Source organism: Procambarus clarkii, chromosome 30, assembly GCF_040958095.1.
Source record: "Procambarus clarkii isolate CNS0578487 chromosome 30, FALCON_Pclarkii_2.0, whole genome shotgun sequence".
Lineage (NCBI taxonomy): Eukaryota > Metazoa > Arthropoda > Malacostraca > Decapoda > Cambaridae > Procambarus > Procambarus clarkii.
The window spans coordinates 35196225-35216288 of NC_091179.1; the positions used below are offsets into that span (position 1 = coordinate 35196225).

Below are 20064 nucleotides of genomic sequence, written 5' to 3' on the forward strand. Positions count from 1 at the left end.
ATATTAAAGTCCCCTGCGATAATTAGGTGGTTTTTGTTCAGTCTGTTATCAAGTATTAGATTTCTAAGGTTTGAGTTGAATTCGGACACATCAGTGTTAGGAATTCTATAAACTGCACCCACAGACAGGATAGACTCGGCACCCTTGACTCTGAAGCTGGCGATGATATACTCCCCATAGCAGTCTCTAGTTCTAATTTCTTTTAAGCATGTTAGTTCTTGGTGGTAGTAAAGAGCAGTGCCACCACCTCTCTGAAGTTGACGACAGTTGTGGATTGCTGAGTAGTTAGGCATGTTAAAGAGTAGAGTAGTATCATCTTTCAACCATGTTTCAGTAAGTATAATAAAAGAGAATTTGTTGTCAATAGCTTCAATCAAGGCACTAACATCATCGAAGTGTTTACCTAGGGATCTAACGTTCAAATTGATTACAGAGATATTGTGACTATGAGTTAATACATTGTTTACATCATGTGCTGCAAAATATCTGCAATTTTTTTTTTTTTTTTTTGAGATATATACAAGAGTTATTACATTCTTGTACAGCCACTAGTACGCGTAGCGTTTCGGGCAAGTCCTTAATCCTATGGTCCCTGGAATACGATCCCCTGCCGCGAAGAATCGTTTTTTCATCCAAGTACACATTTTACTGTTGCGTTAAACAGAGGCTACAGTTAAGGAATTGCGCCCAGTAAATCCTCCCCGGCCAGGATACGAACCCATGACATAGCGCTCGCGGAACGCCAGGCGAGTGTCTTACCACTACACCACGGAGACTGCATAAATTTAGATCATTAAAGTGATTATTGTCATAGATAGTGGATAAGAGGTTAAGTTCTGGGTCTATACTTGACTGCATAAAAAAAGCTGATTGCAGGAAAAACAAGAAAAACAAAAAGAAATAAATGTACACAATACTGTACCAAACAAACACAAAAGGGGCTTACAGGGGTACAATGGAGTATGGCTAGGCTAGGAAACCTAGGTAATGAATGAGATTAAAGAAAAAAACATATAAACATGGACTATACAAAACACAAGATATAGATATACAAAACAAAAATATAAACAAGACTAAGCAATACAAAAAAAATTGAGCAAAAATGAAAAATGAGGTAGATTGCTTACAGGTACTCTCAGGTACACTGTAAATAACAATAGACAGAAAATATATATCAATATAGAAAAGAATGTCACAATACAATAAGATAAGCAATTACATGAACAGATGAAAAACAAATCTGCTGTAAAATAGGAAGTAATTATAGCAAAACACAATATAATAATATAACAATACAATAAGAGCTTACAAATAGAATTGAATTGGCCTGATTAAGACTTTATGACCATGTAATCTATGTTTTGCTCCACTATTTACGGGTTGAGTATGGGGTGCATAACAAATAATAACCTCCTTCGGGGGCGCCTTGTTTCTAAACGTGTTAGTCTTAAGTCCTTTAATCTCAAATCTTGCTACAATGTACCTCTTAATATATGTTATGTACTCTCGCAACCCAATGTACCTTCTTGTATATAAATAAATAGATTTCAACTGTAAGGGGGTATGGTTTGCACCTTGTTATTCTAATAATGGATAAATAATTCTAATAATGGAAGCGCTAATTATATGAACAAATGCCATGTATTTATTCAGACGAGAACAACAGCGAACACAAACCAGCGCATATACGAACGGAATGGTTTGTATGTACAAACTTCTCATTGAACGAAGTTGTTTCTAGGCCGGTATCTGAAATTGCAGTATACGACTTGACCAGTCCCCCGTCTGGATGGTCTGACGCCATCTTAATAACAGCCATCACCGTAATGTTCTCCCGCCCAGACGGGTTTCCTGCAACTACTTGTGCAGACATCGAAAAAACATTTCACGCAAATTACACGAAATATTACAACCATAGAAGAAAACAACAAGGCCAAATTAGCCAGACCAGTGACAGTGTTGTGTTTTCAGGACACTAGTAATGTCGCAAGGCGACTGCAGTCAACGAAAGGAGAAAACCTCCAAGCAAACTGCACAGACCATAAAGATGGCGAAACTTCATGAGTGTCCAGATTGTGGTAAAAGATTTAGTTATCTTGGACATATGAAGACTCATAGAATGGTGCATACAGGTGATAAACCTCATGAATGCCCTGAGTGTGGAAAAAGGTTCAGACGTCTTGATCACGTAAAAACTCACATGACTGTGCACACAGGAGATAAACCACACGAGTGTTCCGAGTGTGGGAAAAGATTCAGTCGTCTTCAAGATATTAAGGTTCACATCATGCGGCATACTGGTGATAAACCTCATGAGTGCCCTGAGTGTGGGAAAAGATTTTGTCGTCTTCAAGATATGAAGACTCACAGAAGGTTGCATACAGGTAATAAGCCTCATGAGTGTCCTGAATGTGGGAAGAGATTTAATGAGCTTGGAAACATGAAGACTCACAGAATGGTGCATTCAGGTGAAAAACCACACAAATGTCTTGAGTGTGGGCAAAGATTCAGCCGATTTGGAAATATGAAGATTCACATGCTGGTGCATAGTGGTGAAAAACCTCATGAATGTCCTGAGTGTGGAAAAAAATTTAGCGAACTTAGTCATATGAAAACTCACAGGATGGTGCATTCAGGTGCTAAACCTCATGAATGTCCCGAGTGTGGTAAAAGATTCAGTCAACAGGGTCACATGAAGACTCACAGAATGGTACATACAACTGCTAAACCTTTTGAGTGTGCCGATTGTGGGAGAAGATTTAGAGACCGTAGCAGTATAAAAAAGCACATGCCTGTGCATACAGGTGTTAAACTTCATGAATGTCCTGAGTGTGGGAAAAGATTCAGTCAACTTGGAAATATGAACTCCCACAGGATAGTGCATACTAATGACAAACCTCACGAGTGTTCCGAATGTGGGAAAAAATTCAGTTTTGTTGGAAATATGAAAACTCATAAGAAGAATCACAAAATTCATGATACTGGTGATAAATCTTTGGCTTGAGACGAGTGTGTGAAAAGAAACATTATGGTAGCAATATGATATGGTAATATGGTAGCAATATAATAATGCACATGTTAGTACATAGGCATTTAACATCATGAATTCCATGAGTGCAGGAGATTTTATCAAAATAAACTTAATAATATGAAATATATGTTGTGCATAGGCCTACAGATAATAACCTTTACAAGTTTTCTAGTGTGATCAAACATTTAAACAATGAGAAAAAAATTACATTATGATGCAGATGAATTACCCTCACTAGTATCCAGTGTGTTGCCATATATTTAGCTACAGTTGCAGTATGAAAAGTCACATGTATGTGCAACCAGGCAATTAACCTCACTGGATTCCTGCCTGAAGAAAAACGTTTTAGCAACTAAATTTTCTTTAATTTGAAAGTCCTAAGAATATAAATCACTTGGATAGCATTATTTGAGATACACGGTATGACATTAACTTTAAACAATTCCAATGTACTGTTTAGAAATTGTGAGCTTCATCTTCAAAATATTGTGATATAACCTTACCAGCTGGACTTCTATCAAAGGTATTTTTGTTTATATATTTTTTTCAAAATGCTTCCCCACCACCTCATGAAATTTTGCTTATTTTAGGATACATAGATAAATTATTGATGTTCCCTATGGATTAAAATATTGTTATATTAGTTTTATTGCAAATGTTATGATGAATCCAAAGAAGAGATTTTGTTCTATAAGTGGCACTTGAATAGGTGATATATAGTACATGCAGAACTCGTGATGTTAAAATTAAATTGTAGTGTCTATGGATTCGTCAGGAATCTATGGATTTTCCCAACCTTAACCCTTAACATGCTCGGGGTTTAATATCCTGTCATCCCCACAGGCGCATGTCATTTTGAAAAAAAAAAATATTTTTTCTTTCTAACCTGTTAATTTGTGTTCACTGATCACGGGAAAAATAATAAAAAAATCGTAAGTGGCATATATTGCCCACTATAGGGCGGGGAAGTCTGGCATATTATAGGCGCTGACTCAGCGTGCGTCCCAGGCGGTCTGTTGCTCGCAAGCTGTCAGGCCGAAGTTGCCACAAAGAGATAATTACCGAATTATTTCAATGTCTCTGAAATAATTTTTCATACCTTTTTTGCTGTAATATTATTCAATAGTGTGTAGTTTGATATATTTATATAATAAATTGAGTGAATCATTGCTGTACTCAAAAATATGGTGTGCATATTGTTGATTCAATTATGTTCATCAATCAGTGAACAAATACTTTGTCGGTTATTACATTATAAGCACAGGTTATATATAAGTATCTGCATGTTTTGTTCACTATAACGAACCACTAAGTAACGTGGAGTGAGTCAAAAAGTAACGAGGAGTGACCGCCGTGTACCAGCCAGCCACTCCCGCCCTCCCTCCAGTCATCTGACTCACCCACATTCTCCTCCCACAATAATGTTTTTGCTATAATTCACTGTATACAGATGTTATATATAAGTATCTACATGTTTTGTTCACCATAACTGTACATCTAAGCTTGTATGGTGAGTAAAGGCACAAAGATGTGGCTACTCACACAGTCAGCTGATCGGCGGCCGCCCTCAAGGCCAGATGCACTAATATTTCTCCTCCAACAATACTGTGTGGTGTTATTATGCTACATATCTTGTACCATACTTGTACAAATAAACTGGTATGGTGCCCAAAGACCATCGTGGTAACCAGTAAACAACACCGTCGTCTGCACGGTGGCGTCGTGCAGTCGACGCCACCGCCCTCATCAAAATGGCGGTTCCAAACCTCTTGCTGTTTATACCCTCTATACACACGTTATATATAAGTATCTACATTTGTGTTCACCATAGCGAACCACTAAGCTGGTATGCTGAGTGCAGTCAATAAAAGGTGGCCACACACAGTCAAAAGACATCGCCACCACCCTCCCTCCCACAGCATTACTCCTCCTTCCATGGCGCACAGCGCTAAATATCACCACAATCCTGCTATTATCAGAACCCTGGTCAGTTTTATCACAGTCAGGGGTCTTCTGTAATAATATCATCGCTACATAATAGCATGAACAAGTATAATTTGGCCTTTTTAGGCGATGCTGTGGTCACAAGCTGAACAGCAGTGCTGTTAGCTCATGCTGTGTGCGTCAGGCTTGGTTGCTCACTCAATACTGAGGCCAATAACACCCGAGAGTTTGGCCCACGATTTTTTTTTTAAATGGCGTCTGTTTACAAGAGCCCTGATGAAGGTGTGGTGAACCCCGTGTATCCGCGGGCTGTTTAAATCTTGCGTAGTACTCCAACACATCATATGACGTGATGCGCAGTTGACTGGAACAACGTCCAGCACGTCATATGATGTGATGCGCACTTTAAAGGGTTAATGGAATCTGACCCATATATCAATCAGGTCAACCCATGTGCTGCGTTTCCAAAAGGGTCGCCCATGTTAGAATCGGTGAACGCCCTAGTAATATTGTTGAAAACATCTAAATAACTTATTAAACCAAAGGTCTTTTTATGTCAGAAGAACGACAGAAACCGGATCTATATATGAAAAAACCCCCTCCCCGCTCAGCTCGTTGTCGCCGTGTGGGGGCTTAGTGGACGGCTGCCGGAGTGTGATGCTCCTTGGGACAGTCCTCTGTCCTTTTCTAGCCTTGTGCTCCTGCTGCCGTCCTCTCCAATTCTGCTGGGCATCTTTTCCTTTTCCTTCTGTTTCGTTTTTCTCCCCCCCCCTCTTCTCCTATCTGCTTGCCGTTTCCTGCCGACCTTTTGCTTGTTCTGGTTCTTCCCTTGGACTTCTTCTATTTTGACGCCCGGGTGCTTGAGGAGGCATACTCTTGCACCCGTAGAACTGTAGTACCCGACGTCGAGAGCGAGGGGAACCTTTTATTGTCAATCCCCCTTTCGTCACTGAACCCGATCTCGACGGACTGTCAGTTTCTTAAGGTGGCGTTTGTGGGGCATATACTCACGACGCACCCCTAGGAGGCCCCGGCAAGATCGGCGATAGCTTCTTGTTGGGTGTCCTGCCTCTAATTGTGGCTCCATGGTGGGTGTGGGGGCACATTCGTGAATGAATTCTTCTTTTCGTCATGATGATAACCCCTGTTTCGGCTGCTTCAGGTGTACCTTCTCAGGCTCGTGGGGTGGGCGACCAAGCCCCCGAGTCGGTCCGTATTGGAAGACCGGGTTCTGTAGCCTCCGCTGCATTGGGCCCCGACCTTGCTCCTCCTTTGGCCTCTCTGACTCCTTCCCCTGGCTCCCCTCCCTCCTCTGTGGTTGGGTCGAGCCCCAGGCCCCCAGTGGTGACTACCTCGTCCCCTGGCGCGGCTCCTTCTCTAGTTGTAACTACTGCGCCTTTTAACCCCTCTCTCTCTGGGGGTTCTCACCGCCGTCCTCGTCACGGCCGCCCTCGCTCGATTCCTTCCAGTTCTGCTACCTATCAAGCCTTGTTTGGTCCCGCTTTGTGGGCCAAATATTTTGATCTCCTCCCTCTTGATTCTGCGCCTCCTGACGATTTCTCCCACCATCGACATCTCGTTGATTCCGTGGATGCCTCCATTACTTTCAACCCCACTCGTCTCGGTACACGTGTCGTTGCTGCTTCTTCTCAGGATGCTGCTTCCCGCTTGGCTGCCTTATCCTGCTTTGGCGAGACCCCTGTTCGGATCTCGAAGAACGCTCAGTTGAATGCCAGTGTTGGCACTATTTTGCTCCCGCCCCATGTTGCGACCGGTGTTCGGGACCTGCGCGACTGCCACGACGATATTCGACATATCCTTGCTGCCCAGGGCCATTCTATTCTCCAGGTGGACACGTTTACTCGTCCCCCTCGTGATAGTCGCCGTCAACCCCTCCGGGTTGTGAAGATTACCTTTGATGGTAGGACCCTTCCACCCTCTGTCATTCTTGCTGGTGCCAGGTGCTCTGTCCAGGAGTACATTCCTTCTCCTCGGCTCTGCAACAAGTGCTGGAGGTTTGGGCATGGTGCCCTCCGCTGCTCCGGGACTGTCTCTCTCTGTCCTTTGTGTGGTGGCGAAGGTCACTCTAAGTCGGAGTGCACTTCTCCCCAGGCTCGTTGCCTCAACTGCGGTGAGGCCCATCCTACCTTCTCCCGTGCGTGTGTCCATTACAAGCTTGAGGCAGCCGTCCTCAACTTGAAGCACCGGGAGCGTTTATCTTTTCCTGAGGCGAGACGCCAGGTTCGCCGGATCCCGCCTTATGCTAATATCTCTTATGCTCGCGTGTTGCGCTCTTCCTCTCCTCGTCCTTCCCGCCTTCCTCAGACTCACAACCGTTTCCGGGCCTTGGACCCTGATGCGCCCACTGCCCCCTCCTCTGTTCCTTTGGGTTCTCTCCCGAAGGATCCTCCTCCTGGTCCTCTGTCCGGGGTTCCTCTTCCTTCTACCCGGTCTGTCGTGTCTCCTGTGTCTTCTTCCTCGTCCCCCTCCGATCCTCCTTCCCATCCTCTTCCTCCATCTATCGGCTCTCCCCACCGCCTGTCGGTGTGGGCGGATGTCCATCGCTCTCCTAGCAGCCGTTGTGTGTGCTCTCGTTCGGCTTCTCCTGTTGAGACACTGGAATCCGTTGCCCGGTACGTAGTTGCTGGGACACCTGTCTCTTTAAGTCAGAAGCGTAAGCCTGGCTCCTCTCCTTCCTCTTCTCCGGCAGGTAAGAAGGCTTCGCTTTCTTCCTCAGCTCCTACGTCTGGTTCTGTTGCTCCTTCCCCTCCCGTTTCAGTGATTGCGCCCCCTGTTCCTGCTATGGAGGGTTCTTTGGCCCCTGCTTCCCTTTCGGTTGCTGCTCTTGCTGGGGTGCGCTCCCCTCTTTCTACTCCCCCTCTTCCTGCTGCTGTCCTTGACTGCTCCTCTCCGTTGTCTCCTCCTCTTCCTCCGGACCCCGCCCGCCCACCTCTGATCTGTTCTCCCGTTTCCTTCCCTCCGTCTTTGCTCAGTTTACCCATGCCCCCTAACCCTGACTTTGCTGACCCTGATCCCGACCCTGATATTCTTTAACGTGCTCTGTTGCTCTTTCGCCTTGGTTTCTTCCTTGTTCTCTGGTTTTGTCCTTTCTCTTCTCGTCGTTGTCCATTCTTCAATGGAACGTTCGAGGTTATTACACCAATTTCCTCGAACTCTAACTTCTGATTTCGCGGTTTTCGCCCCTTTGTGTCTGTCTCCAGGAGCCAATGCTTGTGCTCGTCCTGGTCGTTTTCGTGGCTATTCCTTTCTCTCCCCCCCCAGCCATTGCTGGGGCTTCTAATTCTTCTGCTCTCTTGATTCGTGCTGATGTTCCCTTTGTTCCTTTACTTTTTCCTTCGCCTCTCCATTGTTCTGCTGCTCGTATCTTTGTGGGGAAATGGTACACAGTTTATTCCATTTATCTCCCCCCGAGTGTCCCGCTCTCTCTTCCTGATTTGAAACACCTCCTAGACTCCTTGTCGGAGCCTGTGCTCCTGCTGGGTGACTTCAATTGTCGTCATTCCCTTTGGGGTGACGTTCTGACGAATACCCGGGGTCGCCTCCTTGAGCCGTTTCTCCTCTCTTCTTCCCTGTCTCTTTTGAATTCTGGTGAGCCCACTCATTTGGACTCTCGGACTCGCACCCTTTCTTGTCTTGATCTTTCTCTCTGCTCTTCTTCTCTTTACTTAGATTTCACGTGGCAGGTTCTTGATGACCTCCATGGAAGTGATCATTTCCCCATCCTTGTTTCCTTTTTCTCTTTTCGCCCTTCCCTCTCTCTCCCTAGGTGGCAGTTTGCTAAGGCAGACTGGACCCTATTTACCCTCAGTGCTGCTCTCTCTGACCTCTCCCTTCTGCCTCTCTCTCACGCTCTCCTCCTTTTTCATGACACTGTCTTCAACGCTGCCCTCCGCTCTATTCCTCGCTCTTCCTCTCGGGGTCCGCGGAATGGCATTCCCTGGTGGAATGCGGACTGTGCTCGGGCTGTCCGCTGCAAGCGTGCAGCCTGGAAGAGGCACCGCCGTAGGCAGACGACCGATTCTTTTATTTTCTTTCAGAAAGCGAGTGCAGTGGCCCGTAGGGCCATCCGTACGGCCATCCGTACGGCTAAACGTGAATGTTGGGCATCTTATGTCTCAACAATTACGTCCGAAACCCCTCTGGCCCAGATCTGGAAGCGTATCCGCAAGATAGCGGGTAAGTTCGTTCCCGATGTTTCACCGGTCCTTCACCTCCATGATACTCTTGTGGCGGACCCGTTGCAGGTCGCTTCCGAACTGGGTTCCCACTTTTCTTCTGTTAGCTCTGGTCTTCATCTTCCCCAATCTTTCCTTCTTCGTAAACCTGTCCTTGAGTCTCGTCCTTTAGATTTCTGCACTCATCTTCAGCTTCCCTATAATGATCCCTTCTCTCTCTCTGAACTTCGTTCTGCCCTGGTCCTCTGCGGTTCTACGGCGGCGGGCTCCGATGGTATTCATTATGAGATGCTTCGCCATCTCCCTCCGAGCGCGTCTCAGTATTTACTGAGTCTGTATAATCGGATCTGGGAGTCGTCGTCAGTCCCTGAGGACTGGCTCGATGCCGTTGTCCTCCCTGTTCGCAAACTGGGGTCTCTGGGTACTTCCCCTAAGGACTTTCGCCCTATTGCTCTCACAAGTTGTGTCTGCAAACTCTTTGAACGTATGGTTAACGTTCGTCTGATGTGGTTCCTGGAACACCATCACCTCCTCTCCCCTTCTCAATTTGGTTTCCGCAAGTGCCGCAGCACGACAGATGTCCTGGTGAACTTGGAGGTCTATATTCGTACTGCTTTTGCTGCGAAGACCTCCGTTGTTGCCGTCCTTTTTGACCTGGAAAAGGCTTACGACACCACTTGGCATTATCATATCCTATCTCAACTTCATTCTTTTGGCCTTCGTGGTCATCTCCCTCTCTTTCTCCGCAGCTTCCTCTCTCGTCGTTCCTTTCGGGTGCGCCTTGGTACCGCTCTCTCTCCCTCTTTTCAGCAATACGAAGGTGTGCCCCAGGGTAGTGTTCTGAGCACTATTCTTTTTCTGGTTGCCCTCAATGGTCTTCTTTCCTCTCTTCCTTCTGGTGTCTTCTCCGCTCTCTATGTCGATGATCTTACCCTTTGTTGTCAGGGTGATGATTCGCCTCTCCTTCAACGCCGGCTTCAACTTGCAATTGATGCCGTGTCGTCTTGGGCCACAGATCATGGCTTCAAGTTCTCTACTTCTAAGACTTGTGCCATGACTTTTACGCGGAAACGGGTTGTTCTTCGTCCCTCTTTGTCACTTTATGGTCATCCCCTTGAATACAAAGATTCCGCGAAGCTTTTGGGGTTATTCCTTGACACTCATTTGTCTTGGTCTCCCCATATCTCTTACCTCCGTGTTGAGTGCTCCAAGGCCCTTACCCTCCTTCGGGTCTTGTCCCATACTTCTTGGGGGCAGATAGGCGCACTCTCCTTGCTTTACATTCCTCTCTCGTCCTGTCTAAGCTCGATTATGGTTGCCCTGCTTACTCGTCTGCTTCTCCTTCTACTCTTCGCCGTCTTGATGCTTTGCACCATACTGGGTTGCGCGTCAGTTCTGGTGCCTTTCGTTCGACTTCCATCCTTAGCTTGTATGTTGACACTGGCTTCCTGTCTCTCCAGGACTGCCGTGATCGCTACTGTCTTCGCTATCTTGCGCGGTCCTTGCAACATCCTTCCTCTCGCCTCTGTCGTGCTTTAACTTTTACCCCTCCTGCGGTTCCTGTTCCTCTTCACCACCTCCCTCTTTCTGTCCGGTTATCTCGCCTACAGGATTCTCTTTCCGTTCGTATTTCTGATGTTTCTCCTCGTGTTGTTCCTTCTTTGCCCGCGTGGAGGGTCCCTCTTCCGCGGTTTTGTACATCCTTGACCCGTATCACTAAAGCTTTTACCCCTCCTACGGTTCTAAAACGCCTTTTCCTCGAGCACTTTTCTTCTCACTCCCGCTCCGTTTCTGTCTTCACCGATGGGTCTAAGTCAGCGGACGGTGTTGGCTACTCTGTTGTTTTTCCTGATTGCACTTATATGTGTCGCTTGCCTCCGGAGACTAGCATCTTTACAGCGGAACTTTATGCTATTCTCTATGCTCTTCGTCTCCTGCTTTCTCGTTGTCAGTCTTCCTTTGTAGTTGTTGTTGACTCTCGTAGTGCCCTCATGGCTCTCGGGTCCTTTAATCTGGTTCATCCAGTAGTTGTCGAGATCCAGCATTGGCTGTTTCTCGTTCACAGTAAATTTAAGCCGGTTGAGTTTTGTTGGGTTCCCAGCCATATTGGTGTGTCTTTAAATGAGCGTGCGGATGCTGCCGCCAAGGAAGCTGTCCGCTCTTGTCCCATCTCTCGTAAAGGCATTCCGCATTCCGACTTTTACCCGGTTATCCATTCCTCAGTCCTTACTTGTTGGCAGGCTTCTTGGTTGTCTGTTACTGGTAACAAGCTACGTACTCTTAAATGTTGTGTTTCCTTGTGGCCGTCCTCCTTCTACCGTAACCGGAGGTGGGAAACAGCTCTGGCGAGGTTGCGTATTGGCCATACTCGCTTAACCCATGGTCACTTGATGGAGCGCCGCCCTGCCCCTTATTGTCCTAGTTGCATTGTCCCTCTTACAGTCGTGCATGTCCTTCTTGAAAGTCCTGACTTCCAGGACGAGCGTGTGTCTTGCTTTCCGACCGCCCCTCGCGGTCACCTGTCCCTCGATAGAATTCTTGGTGACTCGGATACTTTTGATATCGTTCGCCTTATGCGTTTTTGTTCTCGTATTGGCATCCTTGGTGATATTTAGCGCCCTCTGATTATTTTGCGTATTTGATGGTGCTACATAGCCTTCCCGGTTTGGTGCCTTCTTTTGATAATTACTTACTTACTTATATATGAAAACTCTTTCAGGACAAAATTTAAAGTAAAACTGAAGATATTTGTAGTTGTATAAAAGTTGCATTTTTCATCGGTCGTAGAGCTGGAAATCTGCAATATTCATCTCAGAACAATGCTTATTTCACGCAGAATCGTTAATTAACGTAAGAGGTTTATACGTCTCAAGAAAGATAGAAACATAATCTTCATTTTAAATGCCTTACCTACCTTGAGGTAGGTAAGGTACCATGGGCATATTTGTATTTAAAGCGAAGGTATTTATGTTTTTATAATCGGCGAGCTCCGATCCCGCACAGATCAAGCAACGGAGTAACTCTCTCTCAGAACAATGCTTATTTCACGTAATTTCGTTAATAAACACAAATGTTTTATATGTCTTATGAAAGATAGAAATCTACCATCTACCTTGAGGTTACCTTGAGGTGCTTCCGGGGCTTAGCGTCCCCGCGGCCCGGTCATCGACCAGGCCTCCTGGTTGCCGGACTGATCAACCAGGCTGTTGGACGCGGCTGCTCGCAGCCTGATGTATGAGTCACAGCCTGGTTGATCAGGTATCCTTTGGAGGTGCTTATCCAGTTCTCTCTTGAACACTGTGAGGGGTTGGCCAGTTATGCCCCTTATGTGTAGTGGAAGCGTGTTGAACAGTCTCGGGCCTCTGATGTTGATAGAGTTCTCTCTCAGAGTACCTGTTGCACCTCTGCTTTTCAACGGGGGTATTCTGCACATCCTGCCATGTCTTCTGGTCTCATGTGATGTTATTTCTGTGTGCAGGTTTGGGACCAACCCCTCTAATATTTTCCACGTGTAAATTATTATGTACCTCTCCCGCCTGCGCTCAAGTGAGTACAGTTTTAGGCTCTTTAGTCGGCCCCAATAGTTTAGATGTTTTACTGAGTGGATTCTAGCAGTAAAGGCTCTCTGCACGCTCTCCAGGTCAGCAATTTCTCCAGCTTTGAAATGGGCTGTCATTTTGCAGCAGCACTCCACTCTAGAGAGCACAAGCGTTTTGAAAAGTATCATCATCGGTATAGCATCTCTAGTGTGAAAAGTTCTTGTTATCCAACCTGTCATTTTTCTTGCAGTTGTGACGGCTACTTTATTGTGTTCTTTAAAGGTAAGGTCTTCCGACATGAGTACACCCAGATCCTTTACATTGCCTTTTCGTTCTATGTTATGATTTGCCTGAATTTTGTACATGGTTTCCGTTTTTATATTTTCATTTTTTCCATAGCGCATGAGCTGGAACTTATCTTCGTTAAACACCATATTATTTTCTGTAGCCCATAGAAAGACCTGATCTACATCTGACTGGAAGTTTGCCGTGTCCTCTATGTTGCCTACTCTCATGAAGATCCTAGTGTCATCTGCAAAGGATGATACAGTGCTATAGGTTGTGTTCTTGTCTATGTCCGATATGAGGATGAAAAAAAGTACTGGAGCAAGCACAGTACCCTGGGGGACTGAGCTCCTCTTCACGGTTGATGGGCTGGATTTTATTTTGTTGACTATTACACATTGGGTTCTGTTGGTCAGGAAATTGTAGATCCATCTGCCTATTTTTCCGGTAATTCCTTTTGAATGCAGTTTATGTGCAATATCACCATGGTCACATTTATCAAAAGCTTTTGCAAAATCTGTGTAAATTACATCAGCGTTTTGTTTGTCTTCCATAGCATCTAATGCCATATCATAGTGGTCCAGCAACTGCGACAGGCAAGAGCGCCCTGTTCTGAAACCATGTTGTCTGGGGTTATGGAGATGCTGTGATTCCATGTATTTTGTGATCTTACTTCTTAGCACTCTCTCAAAATTTTTTATGATGTGCGATGTTAGTGCTATCGGTCTGTAATTTTTTGCCTCTGCCTTATTTCCTCCTTTATGAAGTGGTGCTATCTCTGCTGTTTTTAGTATATCAGGAATAACGCCAGTATCTAGGCTTTGTCTCCACAGAATGTGGAGGGCCTGTGATAGTGGTTTTTTACAGTTCTGTATGAATATGGAGTTCCAAGAATCTGGGCCTGGTGCAGAGTGCATAGGCATACTGTTTATGGCTTCTTCAAAATCCAGTGGGGATAGGGTGACGTCTGATATATGATTTGATGTTGGTATCATATCCATGAAAAATTCATTTGGGTTATCAATCTTTAGTGTGTTTAATGGCTCGCTGAAAACAGAGTCGTACTGCTTCCTCAGTAGCTCGCTCATTTCTTTGTTGTCATCGGTGAAAGTTCCATCTCCCTTTCGCAGGGGCCCAATACTAGATGTGGTTTTTGATCTTGATTTTGCATAGGAGAAAAAATATTTTGGATTTCTCTATTTCTTGTAGCTTCCGTTCAATTGTTTCTATTTCTCTACCTAACCTTCTTCGCCTTTCTTGAGATAGGGTGCGACTCTCAAGTTGTTCCGCGATTCGTTTTCTTCGCCTATATAGGGAACGATGTTTGGAGAATCTATTGGAGATTCTGTTCACCTAATGACCCAAAGCTACTCAAAGCCTCCTAGCATTACTTAAATAATGAAGAAATATGATATATTTATTCACTATAATGTTGGTGCTTAATGCAGAAGACGAGAAAACTATACAGTGGTACCTCGGAATGCGAGTGTCCCTGTATGCGAGTTTTTCGGAATACGAACAGGATTTCCTCGAAAAATATGTCTCGGAACGCGAGGGTTACCTCGGGACACGAGTTTGTTGATACGCGTACAGGCCGACCCAGCGCGTGGTGGTTCGGCGATTGTCGCCCCTCCACCCCTCAGTTTACCATTGTCTCGCGCCCAGTGACTACCCCACATCAATTCTTCTCGCGGATTTTCAGTGTTTTGTTGGATTTTTGGTGATTTGACTATACAATTTGTTATTATATATCTCACCATGGGTCCCAAGAAAGCCAGTGGTAAGGATAAAGGCCAGAAAGCCCATGTGAGGATGACAATAGAGGAGACACAAGAGATCATTCGGAAGCATGAGAATGGTACACGTGTTGTTGAACTTTGTAGGCAGTACTACAAAGCCACATCAACAATATGCACTATACTTAAGAAGAAAAATGAGATTATGAGTGCTAAAGTGGCAAAAGGAGTCAGAACAATAATGAAACAAAGACCACAAATACTTGAAGAAGTGGAAAAGTTGGCATTAATTTGGATACACGACAAGGAGTTAAGGGGTGACAGTGTTTCAGAGGCCATTATTTGTGAGAAAGCCAGGGTTTGGACAGATTTGTGGTGAGGAAATCGAGCAATGAGCCTCAACCAGGACCTAGTGGCACTCAGATAAAACGTCCCAGGGAGAGCACACCAGAAAGGTCTTCACTGCCTGATGTGATAATGGAAGGGGACTCCCCTTCCAAACAGTAACTCCTCCTCCCCCCTCCTCACCATCTTCCATACGCCTACAGCATTCAACAGCAAGGTAAGTAATAACTTGAACATAGTTTTGTAGGTTTATTTAGATGAATTAGGTATAAAAATTTAGTTTGATGTGGGTTTTTTGGGGTAGTCAGGAACGGATTAATTCATTTCCCTTTATTTCTTATGGGGAAATTAGCTTCGGAATACGAGTTTTCGGAATACGAGGCGTCTCCAGGAACCAATTAAACTCTTAAACTGAGGTATGCCTGTATTTACTATGAAATAATATACTTTCATTATGAAATAAGTAAATATGTGGCCTCGCAGGAAGCAACAGTCCAGTGTCAATGTTGTGGAGCGACTTACCCAAGATATATTGTTGTCTGGAAAGTGTTTGTTGGCATATCAACCTTCCGTACACAGTGATCCAGTCGTCGCACTTCTCTCCTTAAATGATCGCAAATTAATTTATTATATTAACAAGTAGAATACGTATTTCTAATAATATCTAACATAACTAGCCAGAAAACATTTAAGACTTATTGAAAAATACATGTCTGGAAGTTAAATCGACTTCATAGAACAATAGTGTTGGTCTATAGATACTAATCGTTATTCGTTAGTATGCGGTCGCTACTTAACCCTTAAACTGCGCAACGCGCCTGCAGGCTCACGTCTGGTTTGCGCAAGGCACCTCCGAGTATTTGTATTTTTCACATTCCATTCAAAACTCCCGCGGCTACATGGGGTTCACATCAGCTTCCTCAGGGCTCTTGTAAACAGACGCCATCTTAAAAAAAAATCGTGGTCCACATTCCCGGGTGTGGGAGCCTCAGTAGTGTGTGAGCAACCAAGGCTGGCGCTCACAGCATGAGCGCACAGCACTGCTGTTCAGCGTGTGACCACAGCATGGCCTAATAATGTCAAAATATATATATAACTTGTATTATTTAGCTATGATAGTGTTATAGAAGAGCCTGAGTGTGATAATGACTGGGTACAATGTTCAAATATCAGTGATTCAATGCTGTTCACGATGTTCACAGCGCTAGCCACAGCACCACAGCATTATTTCGTCCATCTAGGACTCTTCAAATGATTCCTTATGTTCCTTTTCAAAATAAATGTGTGGTCAATTATTCATTTACAGGAATTAGTGACCAGGATTGTGATAATAGCAGGAATGTGGTTATAATTAGTATTGTGGAAGGAGGAATTTTGGTGAGGGAGGGAGGGCGAGAATTGAGGTAGCCTCATTGTGTGTGTGGCAGGCACTCTTGTTTTGCTCACCATACTAGCTTAGTGGTTCGCTATGGGCAAAACATATGTACATGGGTATATATAGTGTGTGTATATAGTGTAAGAACAGCAACAGGAGAATGTTGAGAGGAGCTATTTTGGTGAGGGAGGTGACGTAATCATAGTGTCGTCTGCTGTGTGATTTTTCATGCAGTGTATAGTGGCCACTGTACTGTTTGGACACAATACCGGCTTACTTGCATAGTTCTGGTAAATAAAACATGTAGATAGGTATATAGAACATGTGTAATAAGAACTATAACAGTATAGTGGGAGGAGCAATGTTGGCGAGTAAGATGCTGGAGAGAGGGAAACTGGCTGGGTGTGGCTGCTCTCACTCGAGGTGTTCTGAATGTGTTCATGGCCAAATGCTCCTATTGGCCCATACGAGGCAGCTCCTATTGGCCCATACGAGGCAGCTCCTATTGGCCCATGCGAGGCAGCTCCTATTGGCCCATAAGAGGCAGCTCCTATTGGCCCATACAAGGCAGCTCCTATTGGCCCATACGAGGCAGCTCCTATTGGCCCATACGAGGCAGCTCCTATTGGTCCATACGAGGCAGCTCCTATTGGCCCATACGAGGCAGCTCCTATTGGCCCATACGAGGCAGCTCCTATTGGCCCATACGAGGCAGCTCCTATTGGCCCATACGAGGCAGCTCCTATTGGCCCATACGAGGCAGCTCCTATTGGCCCATACGAGGCAGCTCCTATTGGCCCATACGAGGCAGCTCCTATTGGCCCATACGAGGCAGCTCCTATTGGCCCATACGAGGCAGCTCCTATTGGCCCATACGAGGCAGCTCCTATTGGCCCATACGAGGCAGCTCCTATTGGCCCATACGAGGCAGCTCCTATTGGCCCATACGAGGCAGCTCCTATTGGCCCATATGAGGCAGCTCCTATTGGCCCATACGAGGCAGCTCCTATTGGCCCATACGAGGCAGCTCCTATTGGCCCATACGAGGCAGCTCCTATTGGCCCATACGAGGCAGCTCCTATTGGCCCATACGAGGCAGCTCCTATTGGCCCATACTAGGCAGCTGCTATTGGCCCATACGAGGCAGCTGCTATTGGCCCATACGAAGCAGCTGCTACGCGATGTTCTGAATGTGTTGATGGTAAATGTATATAGTGTGTGACAGTGTATAGTGTGTACCTATGTTGTAAATATACATAAATGAACATGAAACATTGGTGTGAATAACTGTATGATGGGAGGGGCAAAGTTGGCGAATACAATGTTGGAGAAGCGAGGGAGGGCTGGCTGGGTGTGGCAGCTCTCACTCGCAGTGTTCTGAATGTGTTGATGGTGAATGTATATAGTGTGTGACAGTGTATAGTGTGTAAATAGATTGTATATATACATAAATTAGCATGATACAGAGTAAATATGTGCTGCATATGTGTACACAAGTGTCATGCACGTAACACTGTCTTCGGACAGTACGGATGTTTTACTGCCATAATATAGTGTACGTGTTCACTATACATAGGATTAGCACGTAAAAACATATCAAATGTATTTGGAACTGTGCGAAAAAAATGAACGAAAATATATTCGCGGCAACTCGCGAGCCCTGCCCCGAGCGCTCTACTGGCTCCAGGAGCGTACGTCATGGGCGAACAGGGAATGATGATGTCACGCCCCAACTTACGGACCCCATACCAGCCAAAGTAAGTACAATTTCGATTTTTTTTTCTACATACCCATACTGAGGGAAGGGTTTCTGACACTTTAAAAAGAAAAAAGAATTTTTTCCAGAGAATTTATTTCCTGCACACTGCGGGGGTGTCATATTTGGAGGCAACGCAGTTAAGGGGTTAAACCATTTACTGTACTGATGTAAAATCTCCCATGTCTCTTCGCACATGGAACACTGAACCCTACACACTCTCTGATATATTGTTTAATTAATAGAGATTCACTAATAAAGCTTATAATTGTATATGTTATCAAAAACGCATAAATAAAGTCGTTCTTACGTTTTAGTCACAGATATTAGATATTAGTAAAGTAAGAACATAAGAACAAAGGCAACTGCAGAAGGCCTATTGGCCCATACGAGGCAGCTCCTATTTATAACCACCCAATCCCATTCATATACTTGTCCAACCCGCGCTTGAAACAATCGAGGGACCCCACCTCCAGCACGTTACGCAGTAATTGGTTCCACAAATCAACAACCCTGTTACTGAACCAGTATTTACCCAAGTCTTTCCTAAATCTAAACTTATCCAGTTTATACCTATTGTTTCGTGTTCTGTCTTGTGTTGATACTTTTAACACTTTCGCGCTCTCGGCGAAGGTCATGGAGCCAACCGTATGTGCGCGCGGCGTTTTTATCGCTTAAGCGTAAAAACAAAAATGTGTATACTCTTTTTACTCTTCTGACCTTAGTTCTCATGCTATGTATTTCATTTTGGTACCAACGTGTTCGCAATAAAATTCTCTAGAAGAACATCAGTAAAAAAAGTCACGAAAGCTATAGAGATACCAGCACGAAATAAATAACTACGAAGATGAATCGCCGTGAGCGCCCAGCAGCAACAAAATGTTTTTACTCTTGGGATTATTATCACCTCTACAATTGTCCTACAGCCTTAATTTTGGTATCAATGGACTCCCAATAAAATTCCCGACACGGTGATATGAATATAATCGTAGAATAATGGTCGCGGCCCACCCGCAAGAGTGTGGGAAGTGGGCGCACTGTTACCTGGTAACGGTGACCGGACGACACATGCGCGAAACATTGCTTTGAAAGTTTATACTTATTTCACTGTTCTGATATTATTATTGTATGTATGTCATTCATTTTTGTGGCAATGTTTTCGCAATAGAATGTTCTATGAGCTAAATTATACTACACAAACTTGGACCAAATAGGTGTACTTACCAAGGGAAGGCTGGTTGTGGAACAGTAAGTTGAGCATTTGTTCTTCACTCCACCTTCTTCAGGTTCTTCATTCCTGAAGTTGCTCAACAGATGGTTTGTAGGTGGAGTGAAGCTGTTGCGGGTGGTTACTTCTTCACCACCCAATACACCGTTTTCCGGTGGTAATTGGTGTAGCAGGGAATAACACAGTGCAACGTTGCAGGTCCTGCATCCTATGTTCGTGTCCCTCCTTTTACCGGACCGTGCGCATACAAGACACTTGAGACGTTTGGGCAGTCTGTAAATTTCATGTTTCAGTTTTGTGTTCATGCGATTTTCTGAATCAACAATAGGGCCAGGTCGTCTCGCTGGAAGTGAAATATTTGCAGGAGAGTCAGATACATCTGACAAAACAGTTTCGTCAACTGGCAGTGTGGCAGACATGTCGGGTTCAGATTCGGTGTCTGCTTCATCTTGAGGTGGTGTAGTAAACAAAGGCCGCCTCACACCAGATGGTCCGGGAGTTGGCATGGCGTCTGCATTGGCAGGAGCTGTGTCATCATTTATGTCTGGAGCGTGCCGCAAGTATTGAGATGATGTTGTTTTAGGCCACTCCTCTGTGTCCCAGTTCAATAGGGCCCAGATTGCCACTTC

The 20064-nt window shown here is 45.0% G+C and overlaps 1 protein-coding gene across 3 annotated transcripts in view; it reads left to right on the plus strand.

Moving 5' to 3' along the window:
• The first annotated feature begins 1789 nt into the window (after positions 1-1789).
• Positions 1790-20064, plus strand: part of LOC123752284 (zinc finger protein 436-like) — a 210446-nt gene continuing 192171 nt past the window's right edge. For all 3 annotated transcript variants that reach the window (XM_069334086.1, XM_069334084.1, XM_069334085.1), the window contains exon 1: positions 1790-3554. In XM_069334086.1, coding sequence (XP_069190187.1) covers positions 1982-3004 — 1023 coding nt within the window. In that variant the 5' untranslated portion in view covers positions 1790-1981 and the 3' untranslated portion in view covers positions 3005-3554. The remainder of the gene's footprint in view (positions 3555-20064) is intronic.